At 44.5% G+C, this 26,451-nt stretch overlaps 1 protein-coding gene and 2 pseudogenes across 1 annotated transcript; all 3 read left to right on the top strand.

The window, feature by feature from the left end:
- Window positions 1-1,827: 1,827 nt before the first annotated feature.
- Window positions 1,828-4,317, top strand: LOC149367876 (uncharacterized; annotated as a pseudogene).
- Window positions 4,318-9,450: 5,133 nt separating this feature from the next.
- LOC149367877 (uncharacterized) lies at window positions 9,451-15,711 on the top strand (annotated as a pseudogene).
- Window positions 15,712-15,816: 105 nt separating this feature from the next.
- On the top strand, window positions 15,817-25,857 carry LOC149367878 (uncharacterized). The gene is made up of 3 exons (XM_089575345.1): window positions 15,817-15,833; window positions 16,755-17,303; window positions 25,815-25,857. The coding sequence occupies exons 1-3, from the start codon at window positions 15,817-15,819 to the stop codon at window positions 25,855-25,857; spliced, it is 609 nt and encodes a 202-aa protein (XP_089431471.1).
- The last annotated feature ends 594 nt before the right edge of the window (window positions 25,858-26,451 follow it).

Consider the following 26,451-nt stretch of genomic DNA (forward strand, 5'->3'; position numbering starts at 1 on the left):
AACCGAATTGTCCCTTACGGGCTATAAGGCCGAAGCCCACAGAAACGAGCAAGGCAGAGGCGTCGCTTTACTAATTGGAAAGAAGATCCCATACATTCGGCATGACATCCGCCACACAGCCTGCTATCTAGAGCACCTCACGATCGAGATCATACCGAACGACGACGTAGGGAACAAGCAAAGCATCTTCCTCACAAATCTGTACAGCAGACCTAAGGATACGAGGCAAGGGTTCAGAGGCATTCTGGGCAAGACTGCGCACATCGTCAAAGATGGTCTGCTGATTTTAGGTGGAGATTTCAACGCCCCACACCAGGCTTGGGGCTACATGTACCTCTAGCAAGGGAGATCGTCTTCACACGACAGCCTCCGATGTAGACTGCACACTGATCACAGACCCGGAAACCCCAACTAGATGTGGCACTTCCACACATCGAGACACCACACCGGACCTCACTTTCGTCCGGGGCTTAGAGAGAAATGTGCCGGCACAACTCGGGCAGTGACGACTATATTCTCCGAATCAATGCAGAGATACCGGGAAAGAAGCAAAGGGAGTACAAACTAATCAATTGGGACACATTTCATGCAATATGGACACAGCCATCCAGCTCACCAGGAGCAAACATAAAGCATTCATCAACTGCGAGTGCTTCACTATGGTGCACCTGAATCCTACTGATATATTGTAAAAGAGCTCGGGTCACGGCACTCCTTTAGTACTAATCTGCAGTTTATTTTAATAGGTCACAAAGCAGCTATTAGTGACAGAAGCACAGTGGATTTGGTGCGACCTCCTCAGTGTCGCCTACCAGATACGACAACCATTCTGTGCACACATCACTGGACTTCCAACAAGGGTCATTCTATGCCAACTGATCTAGACTTTGCGCTCTGCCATCTTCTATTATCTATAAAAGAATTTATTGTTTATATCACTACTATAGTCAGATACAATTGAAGAAAAAATAGAAATTTCCCCTCAAAGGGCCCCTCTGCAGTAAATCGCAATGACTGATTTTTAGAATGCCGTGGTTAACTCAATTAAGCTCTTGTTAACTGCCTCTGCTAAGCACTCCTTGCTATGTCACTCCCTGAGAACTGGTCGATGCCATTGTCTGGAGGGGGCTTCTTTGAGAGAAAATGCCGCTTTTTTTCAGCTCTATCCGACTATATGAAAAACATTATCCCTGCTATTTGTCGGAACCTGCAGTAGAAGCACCCTTGAAATTTTTTGACAAAATCTGGGTGTCGGGGAAAATACCCGAAGACGAATGCACGAAACTGGCCGCCGTATTCACAAGCAGCCCTCCACTCGAAGCGGCGCCCCCACTCCTGGGAGTGGAGGAAAGCGATCGTCCTCGGCCCGAGGAGCAATCGCACTTCACGAACACGCCTCGAAAATTCCTCCACCGAGGAGCTGGCCGAGTAGCCCTCCTCCACTCGACCGCTTTCGAGGAGGAGAACGAAAGTGCTGATGACGAGAGTATAAAATATTTATGCAATTAAAACACCACCTATTTGATAATATAGAAGAAAATTATCTATTTCAGGGTGAACTGCATAGTAAAAATAATTTTAATGCTGATTTCTGGTTTTCTCCATACAAAAAAAGTGTACTTTTAAAGGAAATAGCCAGTTTTCTTTCCCTGTCTGGCAACAGTTGCAGTTGGTCGGCGCGGCATTTTTGTGATGGTCCCTTCTCTTTTCTGTTTGCTCGCCGCGCGATCGTCTCGTCCGTTGGCTGCCTCCTATTCCTGGCTCGCTTCATGCAGCTTTGTTGGTTGCAGTGTGTCCTGCCCCCCCCCCCCCTTTTTTGCGTGCAAGATGTCAGACTACGACGAACTTCTGGAACCCAGCACGACACCGTCAGCATCCACTTCGGGCGCGTCCCAGCGCGCGAAGAAATGACCCGCAGGTCCGCGGTTCGTGTACACCGCAGATGAACGCGCTATTTTAAGGAATATTACAGCTAGATATCAAGCTGTTATAGAGAATAAAAAAAACTGATAATGCGTCAAAAAAGGCCAAAGACGAAGCCTAGGTGGGCCAAGGTTTGCGACGACTACAATAGCTTGGCCGGCACTCGTACTGTGTGCGTAGCACAGTTAAGAAAACTGTGGGATAATATGAAGTCCCGATGGAAGAAAAAGAAATCCGAAGAAACGAGGGAAATCTTTCGCACAGGTGAGCAAAACAGTTTTACATTCAAAAACTGACCCATACATTTTTCTGCATGTTCACACGTTTCATCTTCAGACATCATTTTAATCATAAGAATTTCGCGTGAATTCTTATTGTGACGAATCATCTCCGTACGTATTTTTGGCTCTTTCCTCGTTGCCGTTGCATAACCCACCGAGTGTGTTCGTCATATTTTGCCGTTTTCGTTTGTTTACTGGATATTTCAATTGCACTGATCTGTGCACCTTGCTTGAATTATTCGTGGCGGCGACTTCGGTTTTCCTGCGTTGCACTTACGCTGATACCGCGAAAACGTTGCCACGTTCAGGAATTGCCGAATAAGTGTTGTATTTGGCATACAAAGGAAAGTGACAGCTGGATGTATTCCTTCTAGGACTGTGGCAAGCAGTAGTCGACTGCTCACAAATTTATTTTTCTCTGGTGCAAAGTAAGGAGTGCAAACATTACAATAAAACCCAAGTCGCCACTACGAATAATTCAAACTAGGTGCACAGATCAGTGCAATGGAAACATCCAGTAAACAATCGAAAACTGGAAAATACGATGAATACACTCTTAGAGCGGAGAAGGAGGGGTGGCGCTGCGAGGAGGGTTATGCAACGCCAACGAGGAAAGACATTTTTGAGCAAAACATTACGTGTGTGCTGTTATAGTTATCGAAATGTGAACGAGATTTTTGTTTGTTTTCCTTTTCAAGCATTGCGTGCTGTGCACAGAATGCTTCACTTCAGTGTGTTCGGTGCTGTAGATGTATAATTAACAATTATACATTAAGAAGAATGTATAATAAAGAATTTGGTGGCACTCGAGAATGCCGGCCAATGAGCCCGACAACGGAACTGGTCGGCGCAGTCGCTGAGCACATGGCGACAAGGCTGCCAAATCCGTTTAACAGCGACGGGGCCCACGTCAGCGAGCCAGTGCTGTCCCTGCCACTTTGTTCGAGGCCATGGTGAATGGCAACGAGGCGAGCCAAGGAGACTTTTCCAGTAAATAAGGCTGCCCTCTTTAAATACTCGAAACCTGCGGCTGGGCTGGGTGCTCGGGAATCCAACAGCACTGCAGCAGGCGTTAGTTATTTTCTGCTTGTGTGTGCATGCACTGAAGCAGGCAAGGCCACATGCTTATTATTACTTCTTGGTGGGCTAGTACTGTGTCCATTTTTATCATCTCACATATATGTTGGAAAGTTTGTTTCTAGATGCCTATACTAGTCATGCCCATGTAAAGGAGTTTGTGATCCTCTGTTATGATCTGGACAGCATCTGTTTATGGCTGTATTTGTTCTTTGCATGTCATATCACACTAGTATGTACTGTGAGATGCAAGCCACTCGCCGCCCGGAACAGCCAAACTCATAAGTGGCCTGGCAACCCTGACTGGCTCCGCGCGTTCCCTCTCGGAGTGCCGAGGCGGGGAGAGAGCCTTCGGCCGCGAGCGGAGACGCCGCCGTCTGTATTTCAAGCCCTTTGTTTGTAACTGTTGTTCAACGGTAGAATAAATGCATCCGTGCTCACATATGGCGCAGTCGACGTCCCGAACCTCGGTGTAGCCCGCCCATTCGAAGCCGCAAGCCACTTCACCGAAAGCCAGAGTCAACACACATTGACTCGTTACGTAAGCATGAGTACACCAATTTTTTAACAGCATTGCAGAGTTGTCAAGAAGGCATAGTATATGTGTGCGCAGTATTGTGTTTGCGTGTTTTTGCAGGTGAGGTTCCTGCACCCCTTACAGGTGCACTTCCTGCACAGGAAGAAAGTACTTCACAGACACCTACTGAAGCTGCAGGCACACCACCAGTGGTCGTGTCAAGAACTGCAACCATATTGGAGAGCACGACCCTAACCCCAAGTGCTCGCTCGAGGGCAGGTGGCCCCCGTGTTGCTGCGGTGGAGCGGACGCTGGCTCCTGAAGTAGCCGCAAGAATCAAGGCTATTGAAGCAGAAGATCGGCGCAAGGAGGAGCTGCACCAGCTGGATGTAAAAATCCGCAGGAGCCAGCTGGCCGAGCAGCGTATGAAAAACTAAAATGCAGCGCAAGCTGCTTTCACTGGACATCGAAATCAGGGAACGCCAGCTGGCCGCAATGAAGCACCCAATGGAGCACTAAAATAAATTTGTACATATTTGTTTTGGAACACCTCTGTGTATAATTATCAACACTGTCGTCATTGTGATGCAGTTGTACAGTATTTGCTCATTCTTTCAATTCCTTAATAACAATGTCCTTTATTTAACACACTGCGCATGTACAAACAGGACAAAGAAATATAATATGGAAAGAATCAAGCAAGAAAAATGGAGGTAGCCTAAAAGCGGCCAAAAAGAAATCGGCCATTGGCAGAAAAATGGAAGTGCCATAGTCCTTCACAAGGATGCCCAGGGGTGTGACTCCCTTTTTGTTAAGGTTGTTTCGAAGCATGCTCTCTCATTTATTTTCTGCAGGAAGCATGCGCTGCAAGTCATTAGACAATGCCAGTGGTGAAGGGTGTCAGGCAGGGAGACACGTTCTCTCCAATACTATTCGCCACGTGCTTACAGGATATATTCACAAAACTGGAGAGGAAAGAACTGTGGACAAAATTTAACGGCGAATGCCTTAATAATCTCCGATTTTCTAAAAATATTTCACTGCTAACTGACTGGGGACAAGCATCCAAACGTGATTGAAGACAGACAGTCAAAGCAGAAAAGTGGGTGTAAAAATGAATATTGAATTCTACAGTTACGTTCACAAGCCCAGAAGGGAACAGCAGCCTACAAGCAAAGCAATAAGTTGCAAGGTAAATGCATCTATTTAGAGCATAGTAACCGCAGATCCGCACCACGTATAAAATGACTAGCAGAGTAAGAATGACGGTGCAGTGTATTTGGCAGGCACTCCCCTGCCATGCATGGCAGTTAAATAGTATCCCTCAACAGCCGTATATTGTGGGGCAGAGCCTATACCCTATGTGGCAGATATAGCACCGCGAACTGCGACAAGGAAAATGATAGACGCAACTGCTAACGAGCAGAATGGGTCAGGGAATAAATGCGAGTCAATGATATTCTAGCATAAATGCGAGTCAATGATATTCTAGCTGGAATCAAGAAGAAGAAATGGGCAGGGCATGCAGTGTGAATTCAACATAAATGTTGGACCACTGGTAACAGACTGGATTCCAAAAGAAGTCAAGCATGGCAGGAGGTGTTAGAAAAAATAAGGTGGGCTGATGAGATTTGGAAGTTTGCAGGAACAAGGTGGCCGTAGCTGGCACAGGACAGGGTTAATTGGAAAGATACGGGAGAGACCACGTACTCCCGCGGATGAAGTTGAGCTGATGATCACATTACATGCCAAATGAGCACATAGTTCAAAGAATGCAGATACCATAAAAGTATCAGTTGTATAACACTAGAAAGATATGTACGTTTTCTGAGAAGGTAATCTAAGGGCATCTAATGGAATGATCTGGCTATAAGCCCCACCCGAACATGAGGCCCATTCACTGTGTCGGCACGAAGCTGTGGTGGCACGCTGGGCCGTGGCTGCTGGGTGACGGGGAGGGCCACAGCAGGTGGCTCCGGGTCCTTCCGTAGAACGGCGAGGTTGTGAAGGGTGCCGCAAGCAGTTATATTCTGGAGTTGCAGATCTGAAGTCCACTGATGCTATGTCGTTTCAGAGTGTCCTTTGCTTTGTGGAGCGATTTCCAGCCTTACTGCCACTAGAGCAGCAAGCATCCAGAGACAGAGCTCTAAACTCTCTGGAACTGAATCTGTCAAACTGCAGGCATTTGACATACCTCGAGATGTGTTACAAGAAGAACAGGCCTACAAGCAGTGGAACACAATCTCCCAGCTGAAAGGCGGAGATGGGCTTTTAAAATTTAGCCGTATATCAGCAGTAATGCTCGGAATCCTCTGTATACCACATAACAGCGCTGAATGCGAAAGGCAGTGCAGCATTGTCAAAGAAATTCGCACCCAGTTCTGATCATGTCAGACACAACCCTCGGTCACATTCTTTTGGCAAAATGTCGCAGGGGTGAACAATGTTACTCTTAGCAGTACTTTCTGAAGGACTTTCTGAAGAAGGCAGCACCTGCCAAATCGAGGATTTGGCAAAAGTGATCAGTGATGTGGCATGCTGGAGGCTTACAACCCAATTGCCACTCTTCGTTGAACATTAACTACTAGGTCCTTGTAAATGGCATGAGATAAAAGACAGGCTGGCTAGATAAAAATTCACATTAGGACATTCTAAATGGGGAACTAAAGAGGCATTTTAAAATGATCATATTGAAGCTGTGTGCAGTCTCAGTCAGCATGCAAACAATATTTTTCAGACAAGACTGCAGTGCCACAGCATCACCTTGTCAAAAGAAGAAAATGCAGAGATTTCATATTGTTCTTACTACGACAGGCTAGCTCACGCCTGTGCATCGACAATTCTTTGTGTGTACAGAAAAATTGCGGTTCATCGTTGTGTGGCCTAAAAATGGTTTACGACGTTTACATAAAGTCTGTGCTCAACAATGTTAAGAAAGTAACGTCGTCAGTGCTCATAAAAGCATTTCACCCGAAGAGCATAAATGATTTTACGGTGAGACACATGTGTACTGGGAGAGGGATGAAAAAACTAAGGGCGGCTATTATGACGCAGAAATCCTTCAAATGAGAGGTAAGAACACCTTTATTATTGTCACAGTACTTTTGTAATTTGTACCTTCCGGTAGCTGCGGCTGAGATAGGAAAAAGCCTCAGCATAACACCCACTGAGATGGAAATATTTTTTGCCATTTCAATCACCATGGCCTGCCTAGGCTACTCTGGGCAAAACGAACGAGAATGCCTTTAGTGGGAAACAACATGACAAGGGAGTGTTATTTCGCACTAAGGTCGCGGCTAAAAGTTGTGAGTGTCCTCCAGGTAGATGAAGTAAGAGCGCAGGACAGGTTGTGGAGGTGCTGAAAGGTTGTCATCGTCTTCCCTGTGAAGAACTCGTTAGTATTGACGAGCAAATGATTAATTTCAATGATTGTACCCAACTGAAGAAATCTGTTCCTAGAAAACCCAATCTAGAAGGGTTAAAGAACTTTGTTTTAGTCACCCCATCTGGCCTTGATATATCTTGATTTCGAGATATATCTTGAGAAAAAACAGCGCTTGCAGACAAAGGACCAGAACAAGAAGGACACACAACTGCGCTCCTTCTTCTCCGGGGCCCTTGCTCGAGATATATCAGGGGAAAAAGCCGCTTCTGCATCCGGGGAGCTCTGGCATTCGTGAATCTGCCATGTTGAGGCTGACGCAAAGCCTGACTAAAGAGACGAAGCTCTTCTTCAACAGGTATTTTACTTCTCGGGGGCCCTTAGACAAGCTAGCCGAAAAGGAGGCTGCAGAGACTGGTATAGTTATGAATAACCGTGTGCCAAAGAGCGTCAAGCTTTCATCTGAATCACAGCTTAAAGTGCAAGGGTGAGGCACATCAGAGATGTGGGTGCAGAACGACGACAAACAGATCGTTGTCAGATGGTATGACAACAAACCAGCGACACTCATGTCATAATTGCATGCAAAACAACTAGAAGGCGCTTGTCGGCGGTCGCGCGCAAAAGAAAAAAGGCACATAGATGTCCCGAGAGCCCACATTGTGCAGGCATACAATGTTAACACAGGGGGGAGTTGACATGGTCGATCGCATGTTAAGCTTCTACCGCATGAAGGCACGCCTCAAGAAGTGGACCATACGCTGCATTTTCCACCTGTTTGACATGGCACTGCACTGTGTATTGCATGGATCCTGTACATGCAAGACATGCGCAGCTTATAGAAGACGCAAAAAGACATCTTAAAATTTTTAGTTTCGGATGTCGGTAGCTGAGGTTCTTGTCGCCCAGTGCAGCGAGCCAAGCAGTGATGGTGACGACACTCCCTGGTGTCCCCCGGAAAAACCGGCTGCCCTGCCTTCAGCTGAGGCTAAAACGAAAACATTGGGCCACATACCCAGGCTGGCCGACATCCCCCATGCTTCTCGTTGCAGGTGGGAAGGAAGTTTGATGAAAACAAAATTCTTCTGCACAAAATGCCAAATGTTCTTTTGCATCACCAAAGACAGATGCTGCTGCTGTGAGGAAGCATACTCAAAGCATTGATGTTTTGCTAGAGTAATTTTGTGCAGCACCGTTATTTTGATGTTTGTTTTCTTCAAATTATTGTGCAATCCCTGTACTAACAGAAATGACAAAAAATGTTGAAACAATGTCAAACAATGAAGGTTCTTGAAATACAGAAGTGCAAGGTATATTTAAAATAAACAGCTGTATTTCTGCTGAAAAGTTTATTTGCTTTATCACGCTAATATTTTCATGCAGTTATTTTGTCTTCTTTGTTTCTAGAACAATTTCACTTTACTTGTTTCTTCAGCAATATAGGTACACAAAGGCCATGAGCCCTGATGTCCAATATATTGGACATTATCCCATGCCCAAAGAATTTATGATGCCGCAAAAGTGCGTGACACATCTACTAATGAACTCGGAAAGGCATTTCTAAAAGTTTCACCAAAAGTCATGATCCTAATTTCACCCTGGGTCTCAGGAGGATATGCTAACCACCGGCAGGCCTCTAGTGATGGAAAAAAGAAAAGAGATTGGACACAGATCAGTAATGATATGTGCTAGCATGGACACATGTAAACCAGCACTGATTGCAAAAGAAAGTTCAAGAGGCTTAAGCAGATCAACATCATGAGCATAAAAGACAAGACAGGAGGAGAACGTTTGGAACGGAGTGGTCTCATCAATATTGGAGCAGAAGTATCATGTTACCATGCTTGGTTGTTAGGTAAAAGTCACATTCATACAATTGTGAAGATATGAGTTTAATTTGCAGGATCCTATATTAAACAGAAACCTGCAGTTTTGTTACGTCTTTCGAAACAGCATCCTAACTTCTTTTAGAGCTCTTTTGAGCTTATTCCACCCAACACTGTCTGTAACAACCTCAGTACATACAACTTGCCAAAATAGCATAGGGCTGAACGACCTGTTTTGCCTGTTCACCTTTTGCTCAGCATTTATAAGCCCATATTAGACAACATATTTTTATTCCTTGTAGTTCCACCTTGCAAAAGGAGTGGTCATCAGTGCCTCAAGTGCATTGAAAATAATGACAGCCAGAAAGCCAACTATTTTGCGCAAGGACACCGTGGAGGCTATATGGACCAGTGAAGTCCTGGCAACATGAAGCCTCAGTGGCAATGTTAGGGGCCTGGGCGAGCCATCCAGGCAGCCACTTACTCCTGAGGAAGTGGACGCGGTTGCAGGTAAGAAGGAGTGCTTATCTGGTGGTTTCTTGTGTTGAAGTGTGTGGGGCTGCTTTTCGTGACATGTGGCAGATCATGCTGGGCGCATGCTTTGGCACTTATATCTGTTTGTTACGTACTGCCCGTTATATACTTATTATCACAAGTGCATTCGGTATCTGTGCTACAGAGATAACGTATAGTTTCTCTTCATGCTATAGTAAAAAAAAAGTGTCACCATTGTAGTTACAGCTAGTGCTAGTAATTGCTGCAGATGTGGAATTTATATTGCTCATCTGCCTGTCGCGCTTAATTTGACATGCAAGCAACAACTAATATGTTTTTCATTGCATATGCAGAGACAGTTCGCTACTGGGGGCGCAAGAAAGGTGTTGACGTGGAGCAAACAGTCGCTGCAGTGCCGAAGCTCCTCTCAGAGAAAATACAAGATTTGCGGAGAACTGTGAACAGGCAGATGAAATAAATGGTTTCAGCCAGAAATGCAGTAGTGACCCATATTTCCTTAAATTGTTCATCACATTGTGCCATGTAATTCATTACATGACTGCAAAGTGAACAGCTTTTGACCCTACATGCATTCAGTACAGGCAGCATAAGTAGCTGAATATAAAAACTGGTATAACTGGTCCCAGTTGGCACTAGTCGGAGTTTAGACCAGAAGCCAACTGGTTCCAGCTGAGAACTGTTCCATAACCCAGATGAACTGCCAGTGAGGATTTTTTCACCTGGGTTGCATGACGTTCTAAGAACATGCACTCATGGCAAGTTCCTAAAAGTGCTAGAAACACCGACACACAGCAGCCCAAACACTACCACTGACAACAGAAGTAGCAACAGCTAAAATTGTTCACACCTTTCAATGAGTGCACCAGTTACTCCTGTACAGATGTGTACACGGGTCTGGTATTTGATGGAAGTGCTTTCGAAACCCCACATACTTTGCAGGTAATAACAGTAAAGCTTGCCTGCAGTTGTACAGAGATAAGTTTGAAGTGTGCAACCCACTCCTCAGCAAGAGGGGAAAAAATAAAACGACAGCTGTCTACTTCTCAGTGCTAAATTTTGATGAAAATTGTGGTTAGCACTCTCAGGTGTTCACTAATACTACTAGTCAAAAATGAACATATTGCCACGTATGGATTCTCAAAGATTCTTGAGCTATACATAACAGATGTCAGAATATTGAAAAAATCATTGCATGAATGTGAGTGGGAACCTGGTATAAGAATCTGTCATCATTTTCACAGGTGACTATTTATCTAGCCACAGAATAGGCATTCAAATGAACATTCCATTAAGGGAGAATTTGTACGTACTGCGTGGCTCTGCGAAGCGAAATTAACCACAAGCAATGCGCGGGTAACTTTGTGCTTCGCTCATCAGAAGGGCAATAACACCACTTAGGCATGCACAGCAGAGCGCAGTGCTACCAACTCTGTCACTCTATGGGGCAAAGAGCCATGTGCTCTTTTGTGCTCTGAATGATCCAACACACCTTCCATTGGATTTAACGCACGACCTGCACAAAGGAATCCATTTGTGCTCCACCATATATTAGTTTTGTTGGGAGCTGATTGAACAGTGCCGACAGACAGGACGGAAGAGAAGAACACAGACACAAGCACACAAGTGCTGTGTTGTTCTTTTCCGTCCTGTCTGTTAGCACTGTTCAATCGTTAACACGTTTTGGCGGGCTAGTTGGTTAAGCATCTTGAATAAACAGCGCGAATGAAGACGAGCACAAAAGACAAGAAAACGGACACAGAGCTGTGTCGTCCGTTTTCTTGTCTTTTGTGCTTGTCTTCGTTCGCGCTCTTTATTCAAGCTGTTCAATCGGTTTCTAGCAACATGCCTCAACCAGCCCGACTAAGCCCTCTTCTGGAATAATTTTGCTATTGAACAATGGTTCCTTTCACTTGGTGATTTGAACAAAAGCATTTCAGAATAGATTTACAATCTATCTTCAAGTAAAAGTTGTTTTGAAGGGATTCGCAACACAAATGTTTTGCCTATTTCGTGCCCTAACCTTTTTTGCAGAGGATAACATTCCTTCAGACAACAGAGTTAGGCAGTGTTACCTACTTGTCATAGACATTTTGAAATTGTCACGAGACAAAATTCGTTTCACATAGTGCCTACTTGCAACAAAAGATTCATGTTTTTTGTCCAGACTTTCAAGCACTGTTTCCTTGAGTATCACTTCCATGTAAACTACACTACCTTTACACTGCCCTTCGTATGTATAGGACCATCAAGCCTGCTATGGGCAATGCGATTTGACGCCAAGCACCAGTACTTTAAAGATACTGCTCGAAAAATACACCACTGGAAGAATCTTTCTCACAGTCTTGCAATGAGGCAGCAGCTCTTGCAGAGTTATTTACTGACTGCAGCTGACGACAAACCAATTCCTTGTAATTCAAAAGAAAACATTCGACAATCTATCTGGTTGGGAAAGGAAGTGAAGTTGGAAAATGCCACCCTCTGTCTATGGTCAGTGAAGCGGTGGCTGACTAAACGAGGGCTTAAAAAGTCAAGCTGCAACTCGCCCACTGTCACACCTGATGAAGGTACAGAGTAGGTTCTGAAACATCGCGATTTTCATTTTTAGTTGCCGTTCTTTTCTAACTTAAATTCCTTTCCCAGTCAGAGACTTCTGTCGAATGTTTTCTTTTGAATCTATATGCCAGGACTTTGGCACCGACATCATGCAGCTAGTAAAGCGGTACATCAACATCACCAAGGGCATTGCTGCCTTCTGGACACATCTCATCTTCAACACGAACCGCAAGGAGAAGGACGTTATACCCATGAGTCTTTGCCTCAAGCGCCCTGTCACCACACGAGAAGGCCTAAGGCTGGTGTCCAAAGCTGTGTGTCTGCCAAGCATGCGCGTACACGAGTGCAGCTTCGTTCCACGCAAAAAAGGAGCTGGACGTGTTCTTCAACCGATGTCAGCTGGAACACAGGATACTGGGACTCTTGCCATATATAGAAACTTTTGCCAGAGACGCCACAGCAACTGACGCCAACAAGCACCACACCTCGCAAGAAAGAAACTCTACGCTACCAAAGCGGCAACAAAAGCAACGAAACCCATCAACCAGAGGCTTGAGACCTCTCATCCCATAAACCAACCTCACATGAATCCTCAGTCCTTGCAAAAGGGTGCGGGTACCACCTGTCTTCTGTTCCCCCCCTTCCAAAAATCATCACAGCTGTTGAGGACAGTATGCAGTGCCTGGAGCCGCATTGGTATCATCGCCTCAAAGCTTCCGAGTAACCTGTCCCTGCAAGAAAGAAAGGCTCTAAATCGACTCTGAGACGACGCAACTATTGTTATCCTCCCAGCTGACAAAGGCAGCTCTACTTTAGTGATGGACCGCTGCAACTATGAAGACAGGCTTTGACACCGCTAAGCAGTGGGGCATATCAAAAGCTTCGTAGGGATCCAACCTCATGACCCCAAACCAACCTCAATAAAACCCTTGCAGAGATATTCAAATGACACCTAGATTTCAAAAGGCTCTATCTACATCCACCGCGTTTCCTAAAATGGTTCAGCTCCAAGCTTCTACAGCCTACCAAAAATTCACAAACCTACCGACATCCCTTTATGGCCAACAGTGGACTTCATCCTGTCTCCGCTACGGCATCTTTCGGACTACCTTCACAAGGTACTAGCCCCACTTGCCACAGAACACTGACTCACGTGCGACACTCAAGACATTTCTTCTAATTTGTCTTGGATCTGACCATTGAGGATGATGAGAGCTTGAACTTTTTTGACGTGGTGTCATTATTAACCAGCGTTGCATTGCCCCTGGCGGTGCCCGTCGCTTACAGCACACTACCGAACGACCGAACAACCCAGACTTTCATCCTTACCAAGTTTCCTATAATATTCACAGTCAATATTTGGAACGTGAGCTCACAGACAGCACTGGCGTCACCATGAGTGGCACATTGGTGCAGAAACTGTGTGAACACCTGAAGGAAATGATGATGAAAGTGACCAGAAATCTGAAAGGAAGACGTGCATCCTTCGAACGTTGAGAAAATGAATATGCTAGGCGTCATGCAGGTGTTTTTGCCCCAAGTCATTGCGGCGCTAGAGCATCTTCAGAACTCGCGAGGCAACTGTGCTCTTTCCGCCTTCAAGGATCCAACATCTACGATCAACTTCATGAAAGTGATGAAGAAATGGTTTGACATTCATGACACAACATACAAGGCAAGTGAGTGCAAAATGCCTGCCTCCAAAGAAATGATGACCGACTACTGTGGCTGCAGTATGAGTTTTGCAGCTAAGTGAAGAAGATTCATGACTGTTCCAGCACCACTGGTGTTAGATAAAACACACAATGCCCTGCACGAAGTCCACCTCAGTCGAAAAAACAATTGATTCCAATTGGCAAAATTCCAATTGGTACCAACTGGAATTTTCCAATAGTAAACTAGTACACAATTGGACCTATTGAAGCCAACCTATTGAAGTACGTCGTGCCACTGCGCATCCTGCCAGCACTTCATCAAGGGACGAAAGAATTGTTCATGTGAACCAGATGAAATGATTCCGGCCACCATATATCGACCAAGTACTGCTAGACCCACACCCAACGCCACTTCCATCATCAATTGAAAGTGCTGTGCACAGTGAAAGTGATGATATATCTGAACTCCCTCTTGAAACATCTGAAGTTATCACGGACTGTGTTTATGAGAACACTGAGAACATTGCTCAGGCAGAGCAGCTTGCCTGTGTTTCCGGTCACTCCTTGCGTCATACTCGGCCGCCGAGGTGGCTGGAAGACTATGAGAAGTAAAGAGAATGGGAGATTTTTTAAAGAGGGGTGGGATGTGAGGACTGCCATAATATAACTTCCGTGACGCCCGTGCCAGTGCACGTGTGCGCGCCTCGTTACTTGAGCCGGGCGAACGCGAACGGCCGCGCCAGCCCCGCACGCACCTCGGACTTACTCTCTCTCTTTCTACGCGTCGACGACATGTACCACGCCAGTGCCTGTTTTTGTTTGTTTTAAGCAGTACTCGCATATCCCAAGAGAGGCCGCTGGCTTGCTAAGCAGTCAGTTGAGTGCCACCGGGCTCGCCGGACGCCCATTCTCAAATAAACAGTTTTACTTCTCCACCTGCGCCTTCGTCTGCCCGGACACCCATCCACCTCACACCGGTAATGAAAATGTTCCTACTTCAGGCCATTAGTGTGACACAGCACCTCAGCCAACCGGTCACCTCACCTATACGCAAATTCCTGGGCAAGCACTTGCACACTCCCACAAGAAAGTCCCCACGCAAGCGAAAGCAGGTGTGATGCTATATATAAACACCTAGAACCTCAGGTCAAAACTGTTTCTTCTTCAGGACGTGTCTACAGCACAAACTCCCAGCTCAGTAGCAGCATCACAATGGAAATCTCCACGTAAGTGCTTGCAGGTAACATGTAAAAGGTAGAAGATGCACTGTCTCCTCTGACACACTCTTACTGCCTCAGCAGACGTCTACACCTGTTCTAGCAAGCTCAAGGATGCACAATGAGAACCAAGGCGCAACGAGCCCGGCCAAAACAGCAGTGAAAGTGCAACATAAGGTATGCACATGCAGACTATTAAGAAAGCTTCGTTGCAGACGCCATATCCTATTCCCCACAGACAACACCATCTCTGAAAAGCTGCAGCAAAAGAAAGGAGTAAGCCATGATCACCCGTGCAGTGCTTCACAATTTCCAAGAACTCGACTGTGGACAGTCAAGAAAAAGCTCTGTCATGCGAAGAAAACTCTATTCAGCCACACAACAGTTAAAAGAAGCAAAGAAAAGAATTACTGACCTCAAAAGCCTTCTAAATGAAATGAAAGAAAAACAACTGATTTCTCCGAATGGACAAGAAGCACTGGAGGCATTTGGAGAACTGCCACAAGAGCTTGTACAAAGCTGGCGCTCTAACAAGCCCAAAGCACCATCACAAAGACAATACAGTGAGAAGATGAGGAGTTCACCACTACACTGTATTATCAGTCTCCAAGGGCATATGAATATGTGGCCAGCATTTCCCCAATTCAACAGGATAGCGCTTGTTCCTGTGTATTCTTCCTTTCGTCCCCGTTTGTTCGCGCTGTTTTTTTGCATAATTTTCCCAATGCCCAGCAGGCAGACAATTCGCACCTGGTTTAAAGTGATTGACGCATCGCCAGGGTTTACAAGTGAAGCTCTCAATCATCTCAAAACATCATTTGAAACAAAAAAGTGACCGAGAGCGGCTTTGTTGCCTGATGCTAGACGGAATGAGCATTAGAAAAAGGTGTGAAATGGATACTAACACAGAAAAACTAATTGGCTACGTTGACTTGGGGAACAGTCAGAGTCCACTGGACACAGATGACACATCATTAGCTGGAGATGCACTTGTGCTCATGGCAGTTGGTGTGGCAGCTCCATGGAAAATTTCCTTCGGGTATTTCCTCAATAACGGACTAAGTGGGGAGCAACTGAGAAACATAGTAAATGAGGCCATTGAGCAGCTGACACAATGTTCCCTGAATGTTGTTGCTGTTGTGTGCGATGCTCTAGCAGCTAACGTATCCATGGGCAAGATGCTTGGCTGTCGGATCCATGAAGCCACAAGTGAGCAGTTTGTGACGGCTTTTCCACATCCCTGCAACCAATCAAAGACCGTGTCCCTGGTATTCGATGCTGCCCATGGATTAAGATTACTCAGAGACCTCCTGGGCGATAAGAAAACACTGCACAGCAAAGAATTTGGAGTAAGATATTCAAGCTTGATGTAGTGTAATTTGCCTCTAATATGTTTATTGTCTTTTGCAGTTAATTGAATGGGGCTTCATCGAAACACTGCAAGACCTGCAAGACGCTGAAGGTCTCTGAGCGGCAAATAAGCTCCGGAGAGCTCATATTGAGTACTACAGACAAATTATGAAAGTGCGACTGGCTGCACAAACATTCAGTGCATCAGTGAGCAAAAGCCTAAAGTTTGCCCAGGAGCTGGGAATTCAAAACTTCAGTGGCTACAAAACAAACAAGCTAAGCAATAACTATGCCGCTGTGAGCACTACTAGAAACTGCACTCACTGGATAAGCTTTCATTGTTTTTCACTTCACTGCATTAACAAGGAACTAGGAATGGAGACATATTCTCTCCATTCTGTTTGCCAAGGCAGGAAAACAATTGAAAAATATCACGGTGTTTTCATTTTCATTACAGCTACACTTGTACATACAGGCTTAGCCAAGACCACCTTGAAATGTCCTTCAGTTGCATCCACCAAAAAGGGGGATGGAACAATAACCCCTCGGCTCTGCAGTTCCGCTACGCATACAGAAGCCTACTGGTGCATGCAGATGTGCGGCCTGTGACAACCGGCAATGTTGCCCCAGATTTTATGGGAACTGCAACAGTGGCCCATGACCCTGTGCACAGAAGCAACGATGACGAAGCTGATGAGTCGCCAGATATGTATATTGCTACTGCCACAACTCACCATGACTACAGCAGTCCTGGCTACGGACTAGCTAATTTTAGCACTGAGGTTGTCACTTACATAGGTGGTTTTATTGCGAGGGTTGTGTCAAAAAGCATAAACTGCAGTTCGTGCTTAGAGATGCTTGTACAGGACGATATCACAAGTGTCCTCATATTCATTCGAAACAATAGAGGCCTGATAATGCCTTCAGAGCTCGTAATTCACACTCTGTGCACTGTGGAGCACATTTTCCACTGCTGCAACGAGGAAGGGCACAAAAATTTGAACAATTGCGCAAATTTGATCAACAATGAAAGGAGCTTCGTAGTTGACCACTGCAAAAGCTGTTCAAATTGTCGTCCCGAATTCAAGAAAACTAGATTTTTGAAGAGTGGAAAAGATAGAACTGAGAGAGAGATTGTTGAAGCATAGTTTATCGAGAAAGCTGGAAGCAAATGCGTTAGCGGGCCTTCCATTATTCTTAGCAGTGCCGAGACAACTTTTCTAGAAGGTTTTTTGTAGATCACAGGTTTCCCTTGGTTTCGTTCTTTTATTTCGTATTTCGTCCTTTCTTTTGGTGTTTTCCAATTTTTAGAACCTTTGACGCTAAGACAACTGTTCTTTAGGAATGATCTTCAGTTTTTTCACTTGATGCCAGGCGCTGTATCTTCAGACTTCATTCCCAGACTTCATCCCCACGTCATTGTTGGTCATGTCTTTTCCGGGTTGCTGTTGGTCATCTGCTTTTATTTTTCCCGTGGTTTTACCACTTAGTCGTCCGATTCTTGCTCTTTTTCGCTTTGACCACGCGTTTCATAAATTGTTGGTGTAGACTTGTCATGCCCCAGTGCCTTTTTGCTTTGGTTGTTGTTATGTTTCTGCTGGCCAGAAAAGATGTTGGCATCCCAAGCTTGGTTTAGGGAAGATTCCGTAGTAATCAGTGACACTGTGTTTCCAGTGTTCAGATAAATTGCCGATTGATATGTTCAATGTTGATGCATTTGTTGATACGGCTTGGTTGTAGTACAAAAAGGCAGGCTTGCTGCAATAAACCTCAGTTGAAAATTGGCGTCAGTCCTGTCTTTTGTGTGCCTTCCGTGTCCTTGTTTCTGGAGCCATTAACGGTTTTTTCTTTCAACACCACCCAAACCATTCACAAGTTTACAGTGTTGCTAGCATAATTGCTATCACTGCTACTTCATAGCAAAAGATTCCAATTTTTAATCAGTATTTTATAATCCCTTTTAGTTCCTCAAAAATAACCTTTATTATTTAGCACCTTATTGTAATTTATTAATTAAGGAAAGACAGTTAAGGAAGGAAAATCGCATCCCATATTCTGCCTTTCTACGGGTACTCGTGAGACAAAAGGGCAAAGTGACATCGACAGCAGACGAAAATGGCGTCTATCCTATTTGTGCAGGAACCACGAGCACCCTGGTGAGGGTAATTGTTTGGATTAGAAATAGTAATGGAGCCGCCGAACAAGCGCAAAAAGCGTGGACACTACAAAAAATATTTGAATCCCGGTGCCCCGTTCTGAGCGCCAAGATCCGCAGATACATCGGTGCAGACGCGAGCGGCAAAGGCTGCAGGTGTGGCTCAATCAAATATACCACTTTGCTTTCTAGTTTGGCAAATGAATGCTTCAAAGTAGCCAGACAGTGATATGTGCAGAACTCTGAACGGGACGTCGTCTCACGTGATATTCACCTGGCGCCAACGCTGCTCCTGGATGACAGCAGAATGCCTCAAAAATGCAGCGGTGAGGCGGCTGCGCCAGTCACCGCAAGTACAGACCTCACAGAAACCCAGAAAGTTCATGCAGCGCCTGTCATACACTCTAAACACTCCATCACGGGCACGCGCGAAAGTGTCCATCACAGAATTGTAGACCTGGTAAGCTCAAAAATGATGTTCTCGTTGATCAGACCAAATTACAAAAATACTTTTCTCCAATTTTCACAGTTCATGTGCACTCACAAAAACTTTTGTTTGTAGGAAGTTCCTGACTCAGATACACATGTGGAAACTTTTGATCAAGACGAGGACATCACTCAGCAAAGTGCACTAGAGGAAGTTACAGAACAAGATGTCCTTTCCTGCCAGTTGGATTCCTGTTCTAGCATACCACTACTAAGGGAAACTGTTCAGCCACATTGTTAAGGAGAAAGTTGCAGTGTCAAAGGGTGACATTCTGCTTATGGCCCTAAAGTATGCCGTCAAGAACAGCTTGCCATTTTCGGCACTTACAGGTTTGATTGAGATGATTAACTTGATTTTTGAAATTCCAGTCCTTCCCCAGTCACAATACATGCTGAACAAAGTAACTGAGGGGGCTGGCACATCAATGAGATTTCACTTCTTTTGCCCAAAATGTTCCATCTACATAGGTTGCATTAAGTCGGATTCATCCTTTCAGTGCTCGGTGTGCAAAAGTGGCATATCCTTTTCATCAGTCAACAACGTTTCTTTTTTTTGTGCTTTTTGATGTGCCATCACAGCTCCAAAAAACACTAAAGGGATGTGATATCCAGGATTCGACAGTACCTCTTGAAACTAAAGATACATTTTCAGACATTTGTGATGGGGAACAGTACCGTGCCTTTGTAGCATCAACAGCAAATGCTGGGCACAGAATTAGTTTTTTGCTTAATGCAGATGGTGCACTCCCTTTTTAAGTCAAGTGGCACTGCAATTTGGCCGATCCAGCCGCTTAGAGAATGCAAAAGTTGATCTTAGCTGCCTTATGGTTTGGCAAGAAGAAACCGGACATCGTGCTGTTTCAAGATGCATTTGTTGAGACAGTGAATGAACTTTCCGAAAAAGGCTTCATCCCTCAATATCAAGGCAAGGAAAAGAACTTCAAGGCCTTTTGCATTTGTTACGCAGTGGACTCAGTTGCCAGGGCACCAATGCAAGGCATAATGCAGTTTAATGCACACCAGGGCTGCAACTGGTGCCTTCAAAGGGCACAAAGAGTCTTCAATGCTACAAAATATCCAGTAGAACTAGAAACGGAGGAGAGAACGGAGCTCCAAATGATAGAAGACATGCAAACAGCAGTAGTAGTTAAAGGAAAGACAGTGAATGAGGTCAGAACTGTTTCGCCACTCATCGAGTTGCAGCAATTTTATATAGTGTGGGGGTTTGTCCCTGACTATATGCGTTGTATAGTACTTGGAGTGGCGAGGCAGTTCATGGAAATCTGGCTGGATGACACGAGTTGCCAGTTTTATGTTGGACCTCGACAAGGTGCCATTGATGCAAAAAATAATGGCAATCACACCTCCAGGACTCATAAAAAGAATGCCAAGGCCGACAAAAGAGAGAAAATTTTTGAAGGCGAAGGAGTGGGAAAATTGGCTTCTTTATTATAGGTTGCCTGTGTTAGAGAGTATACTCGAGCGGTCATGTGTCGAGCGGTCATTGGGCCTGCCGTGTTGAGGCCTTGCATATAATAGGTCCGTTCGATTCAGAACTGGTTCTCTGCACCAATTCCAGTTTTTTGGTACAGGTGCAGAACGTCAGCAGCGCCATAAATCACTGGTGCAGAGATTTTCAATCGAGCGCGTGCACGCACAAGCCTTGCCGTCTGCTATCCGGTTCTCGGTCCGTCGTGGTGTATTGTGTTGCGGTGCATCGCGTCTGTTTTTCGTGCCTCGTGGAGTCATGGACGACGACATCGCCGAATCCATTTCTATGGAATTTTCGGAATCGTCCGACAGCGAAGATGAGGAAGTCGACGCGGTGCTTTCTTTTACAGCAACACAGTTAGTTCGGATGAACCGCTACAGAATCCCTTACTACTACGAAAGCGTAGTAGCTAGGTGTTTCAGCTTCGAATTCAAGAGGCGTCGCAGAATGACGCCGGATCCGTCGATCACGGGGAAAACTTCCTTTAGTTGTCCATTGATGTTAACAAATATTTCGTCGGCTGCACGCGTCGTCTGCTTACGCCGTCAAACAAGTGCACCACTATCCTGCACCTCCGTCTCTGAGGGTGCCGGGGTTCTTTGCACCGAAGCAGCACCACGACTGCACCAAAATCAATCGCGGACGGTGGTGCAGGGGCGCTGTGAATCGAGCGCTTTGGTGAAGCGCACCGTGAACCGGTTCCGGCGGTGCAGAGAACCACGGCTGAATCGAATGCAGCTAATGCTGCAAAAAGAAATAACAGCATCTCAGCTGACTGTTGCTAAGGAACTCTTGCTTGAGTTCCATGCACATGCTCAGCTGCTATATGGGAAGAGTTGCATCACCTTTAACATGCACCAGCTGACCCATATTGGGAAGAGCGTGCATCAGCGGGGACTGCTATGGGCACATTTAGCATTCCCATTTGAGGTGGGTAACGGCAGCCTGAAGAAGGCAGCAAAAGTGGTAAACGTAATCCCTTATCAGATCTGCCGTGCGTTGCAAATTGAAGACACAGTTGATGTGCTCTAGGCCACAGCTGCCAAACCAACAGTTATTGTTTACTGCACCTCACTGGATGGCACGAAAGCACAGAAGACTGTAGAAGTAAAAATGGGCCAAATCCATTTCTTTAGAAAGGGGGAACTCCGTACATGCTAAAGGGAAGTGTTATTCTCACTAACAGCAAGTATGCTGCAGGAAAAAGAAGCAATAGTTCCATACTGCAGCTCCAGGACAAATCACATGCCGTTACAGAGAACATAATATGCAGGAACAGCACTGAGGATTTTGTTACTGTCAAGCCCATTCAGTGCATTGCACTGAAGTACAATCTCGTGACAATGCACTACATGCTTAAGGCTGTCAAAGAAACATCATCGAGTACTGTAATTCCAGCTGCAGCTATCCGGACCGCTTGCGTACTTGTAAAGATGGAAGTACCTATATCTCACCGCTACCAAGCTCTTTCACAATGTAACTTATTTGGTAAATAGTAGCATCAATACACCTTGCTTTTAATATATGCTGCAATACCTTTTAGCAAAATAGGTTCTGAGATTAGTCTCGAGAAGTTAATATATCTTTTTTACTGCACCCAGATTGCAGCAATGTTTCTGTGTAGATTGTGTTAAAAGTTGGGGCCATACAGGATACTAATGAATGTCTCTGGGTTACTTGTAGCATTTTTTTTCACCTATGGAGGCTCCTTGCTATTTCTAACAACTTTTTTTCCCACCACATAAGCCTATGCAGACTTCAAGAAAGCCAACTTGTCAGTTTTCCAATGCAAAGTATGCACAAAATTTTGTAAAAAGCATTAAAAACGTTGTAAATTATAAGACTGGAACACAAGAATTAGTCCACTGTGTTCATGAGATTACATATTTTTTTCCGAAAATGCTCATGATGCTAGAATTTATAAGCAAAATTGTATTATGTACTGAAAACCAGTCTGCATGAATGTGTCAAAAAATGTACTGCCAAGATCAGTGTTGTGAGAAATATTTCTTGCATTTTATGGATAACATACAAAAGAATCAAATTTGTGCTATGAGGAGTGCTGAATTTGTCTGCAAAAAAATAAATCCTTTCCAGCTGTAGCACACTTTTTGAAAATCGTGCAAAGATGTCTTTTGTGTTATGACCACTTATCAATATGTAGTGTAGCTATTCAGCTTGTGTATTAGGACTGAGTAGTAGAGTGCAACCGCTGGACACTTGATGCAGTGGGCTTTGCTGCGTCGCATATTCATTTTGTTCACCTCATGTACCAATGGAGTTTTAAGTACTGCACACGAGTTTAGGCTGTTCGCTTTAGTTCGTGTTTGATGTTCCATGAGCTTTAGTCGAAAGATTTCCGACAGCTTGCTGCTAGAAATGATTCTCTAGCTTGACATATAATTTGTTTATATAGTGATTTCGTATGCATTTTGTATGTAACACGCAAGATTCTTAACTTTCCTTTTTGTCATTGTGCTTTTTGTATGCAGTTTGTTTTTTGGTGCATTTCTGCTATGTAAAATAAGTCCTAGCTGGCTGATGCAAGCATGAGGTTGTTTTATGTATTTTTTGAAACTGAAAATATTTGCATGAAAATACTTAATGTGCAATTTGGTGTGTATTTTGTATGTAATACTAAAGAAACTTCCCTTTACGTCACTGTGCTCTTTTTATGCAATTTGTCTTTTAGCTGCATTTTATGCTGTATAAAAAATGTGTCCCTTGGCGGGCTTGTGCAAGCTTGAGGTTGAGTCATTTTATACTTTTTTAGAAACTGAAAAGATCTACATGATGCCTTGGCAAAGATATCGGCAAGTCTCATTGCAGGGCGGATCTTCATGGTTTCTTCTTGGAGCGTGCGCAGATTGATGCAGATTTCTTCCAACGAGTAATTAGAAAGTTGAATTTGCAAATATAAATTAACAAGCAACTCTAAATGTCAGATTCAGGCACTTATCTCACATTTATGTAATATGTATAGCAAATGCAGTTTGATTTTGTTTGAGCAAGCCTAAGCATGCCAAAAGTTGCAGAGCTTTAATACATAATGTGCCTAAGAAGAAGATTCATGGTGAGTTTCTTGTGACGACTTAGTCAGCAAATGTCCCAGCAGTCAGAAAAACACAGCTAGTGTGCTGTAGTACTGCTCATGACTAAACAAAATGAGAAAAAGTAGCTAAGCGTATGTTTACGATTTTCTCGAGCGAGGTACCCCATCAGGGCATCCCTTCACTGTCGTAACAAGTCCAATGGTTGGCACATATTTGCAGGCTAGATACATTCGATTCCAACAAAAGCCACAACAGCACAAGATTTCTCAGCAAGCACATCAGTTCTGTTGTGGCATCGCATCAGTTTGACCAGCTGTACCAGACTTCTGATGGTCATGAAGAGTGCATCATTGAAGCTGAATGTTTTTCAAGAAGTTGCAAATTCATTTCATAGACTAGTTCGGTTCTGTTTGTAATAGCGAGCATTCCGATTTCAACTGCAGGTTCAATTTGGAACTGTTACAAATTGTTCTGTCTTACTGCAGGTCTAAATGGAGTCAGCAGCCGTCTTCAGCTTATTTCAAGCAACTGGAAATAAATTTTTTGTGATTCATTGTGAGCAATTAGAATTTACCAAAATAATTGACTCCAAATTACTATATACACCTGGTGCATTTCAAGTCTCTTCTTCAGCCCAGTGAAGGAAACTGTTTTTTTTGCCAGATGGTTCCAACTTCACTGAACGGTATATGGCTGACCGTATATTTTTTTTTACCCAATCATAACCAACCCCAAGTAAGCTTTCTTGGTAGGCAGCCACAGAGGTCCTTGACTTCGTCAAAAGTATGACATTTTATCATTTTGGTCATCCGCCTTCTATTTATATTGATACGTGTTGCTCCGTGAGCAAAACAGATTACTTTCAAGGAAGCGCATTCGGCCCCAGTGCGCACTTCCAATGCGCGATAAAAAGAGTGGGCACAAGTATGTCACATGCCGTAGCAGACGACTCGGTTGTCTCCACCCTAGCAGAGGGCGCGCGTGCCAAAGGCGCGCATTGGGGCACCTTTAGTGCAGTGGGGTCCCCAGCTTTCACCCCTGCCGTCCCCTGACAGCAGAACAGGGCCTTCTTCTAGGGTGCCTCGATGCCAGCACCGCTTTTCAGGGTGGGGACAGCCTTTGAATCACACTGGGCCGCCTCTCAGCGCCATGTTGGTTCTTCCCCACAGGCCATCGACCTGAACAGACGTGCGTGTGTGTGCTTCGTTTCACTGTCCTTGTGGTGTTGTGGAGCAATAGCTTGTGTTTTGTGTAGTGCCTTATGATGTGTGTGCTTGTTAACAAAACATGACTAGCTGTTGTGTCCCTCTGTGCACTAGATCTAGCGCGAAAGGGCAACGGGTATTTCGTTTCCCCTGTGACTCTGAACGAAGGAAAAAATGGGCAGCGCAAGTAAAACACGACAACTGAGCACCGACGGACACAACGAAAACATGCGAGGTAAAGTACAGCCTTTGTCAAAAGTTTGGAGCCCAGGGGGTTTGCTTCTGAAGCACATTGTCTGGTTCGTAATGCATATCCAGCGCTCCAAATTCGCTGAAGGTGAGAAGATTCCTGGCCCTGCCTCCTCCAATGGGTAGGACTACCACGAATGTTACAGGAGTCCCACTGCGAGGCTTAGGAGTAAACCCCCTGGGCTCTAAACTTTTGACAAAGACTGTACATGATTTTGTGATACAGCGTTAAGAATATGTTCCTTTCTATTCCTTTTCATTTTCATAAAGAAGCAGCAAGTAATCTTGGCGTGCCTTTTGTAGTGATAAGGCGGCAGTATGGTGTGATCGGTTTGACTGGTTGCTACGGCGTAGGTTTATACTAGACGGGTGTGAACTGAGCTTTTTTTTTTCTAGCTAGAAGTGTCGGGGAACTTAGGAACTTGTTTCTTTGATGAGTTCGTTTGTTGGTTTGTATAGGCATGAGTAGTAATTTGTACGACACGGGTGTGTGTGAGGCAAGTGCATTACGATTCTGCTAGCTGACTCGTTGTTCAATGACATACTGTTGTTGGCTTTTCATTGTTGCAGCTCCACTTCAAGCAGGATCAATTTGAATTGAATCGTCAGGATGGATGACGGCTGCTCAAGTGGAATGCCTTGCCTACTCTCTTCGATTTCAGGCGTACGTAAATCTGAATATTTTTTTTTACTTTTGATGTTGTGTGAAATTTCTAAAGGGTGCAGTCATATTTCATGTGCTTTTTTTCTTTCTTTTTCTCTTATCAATTCTTTAATACAGTACATGGTTCATGTACAAATTTATTGCTTTTGTTCTCCTCCGACTGCACTCATTTAAGGTTTCTTTGTGCATGTTATGTGCACATGTTGCGTGCATGCTCATTATGAAGACGTTTAACAAAACTTGCAAGCGAGTTTGAGCAGTGCAAGCGTATATTAATTTTGTTTTTATGTATTTGTTGCTCTCATTGTTAGCAGGCTTTTTTCTCAAAGTCGCTGTCCTCCCTTTTCTTTCACCATGAATTTATGTATAATTTACTGAGACTGCCCAAACTGCGTACAAGCTTTGAAGCTTCAGCTAGGTGGTTTTTAGATATGTTTGATAATGCATAGATGGCTTGGTTTGTTTATGGACTTTAAACATCCGAAAGCGACTCTGGCTATGAGAGACATAGATGCTTATGATAAGTATATTATGTTTTGTCAGCCTCCCCAGGAGCAAAACCATATCGAGGCAAAGCGAAATGCCCTGCATGGTATTGCGTGCTTTGAGCGGTGAAACTTTATGACAGAGACTTGATACGTCTTTCTAGAAGTAAATGTTTCTTCGTAGCATGCTAATGCATAAGTCTGTTCAAGCATTTGCTCCATAGCAGCTTGAAAGCAACTTTGTATGTACATATAAAAATAACATTTTCTTTGTGCATGGACAAATCGTTCGGGACATCGCCATTTGTATACCTGATATTTACATTTCAGGGACGTTTCCAGCTCACCCTAAAACTTTTGTCGCA

This window comes from Amblyomma mixtum, chromosome 1, assembly GCF_055824585.1.
Source record: "Amblyomma mixtum isolate Tamu chromosome 1, ASM5582458v1, whole genome shotgun sequence".
Lineage (NCBI taxonomy): Eukaryota > Metazoa > Arthropoda > Arachnida > Ixodida > Ixodidae > Amblyomma > Amblyomma mixtum.

Coding starts and splice junctions, on each gene's coding strand:
- LOC149367878 (XM_089575345.1), top strand. Junction 17,304..25,814: donor GGGCACAAAAATTTGAACAA/TTGCGCAAATTT, acceptor TGTTGCGTGCAT/GCTCATTATGAAGACGTTTA.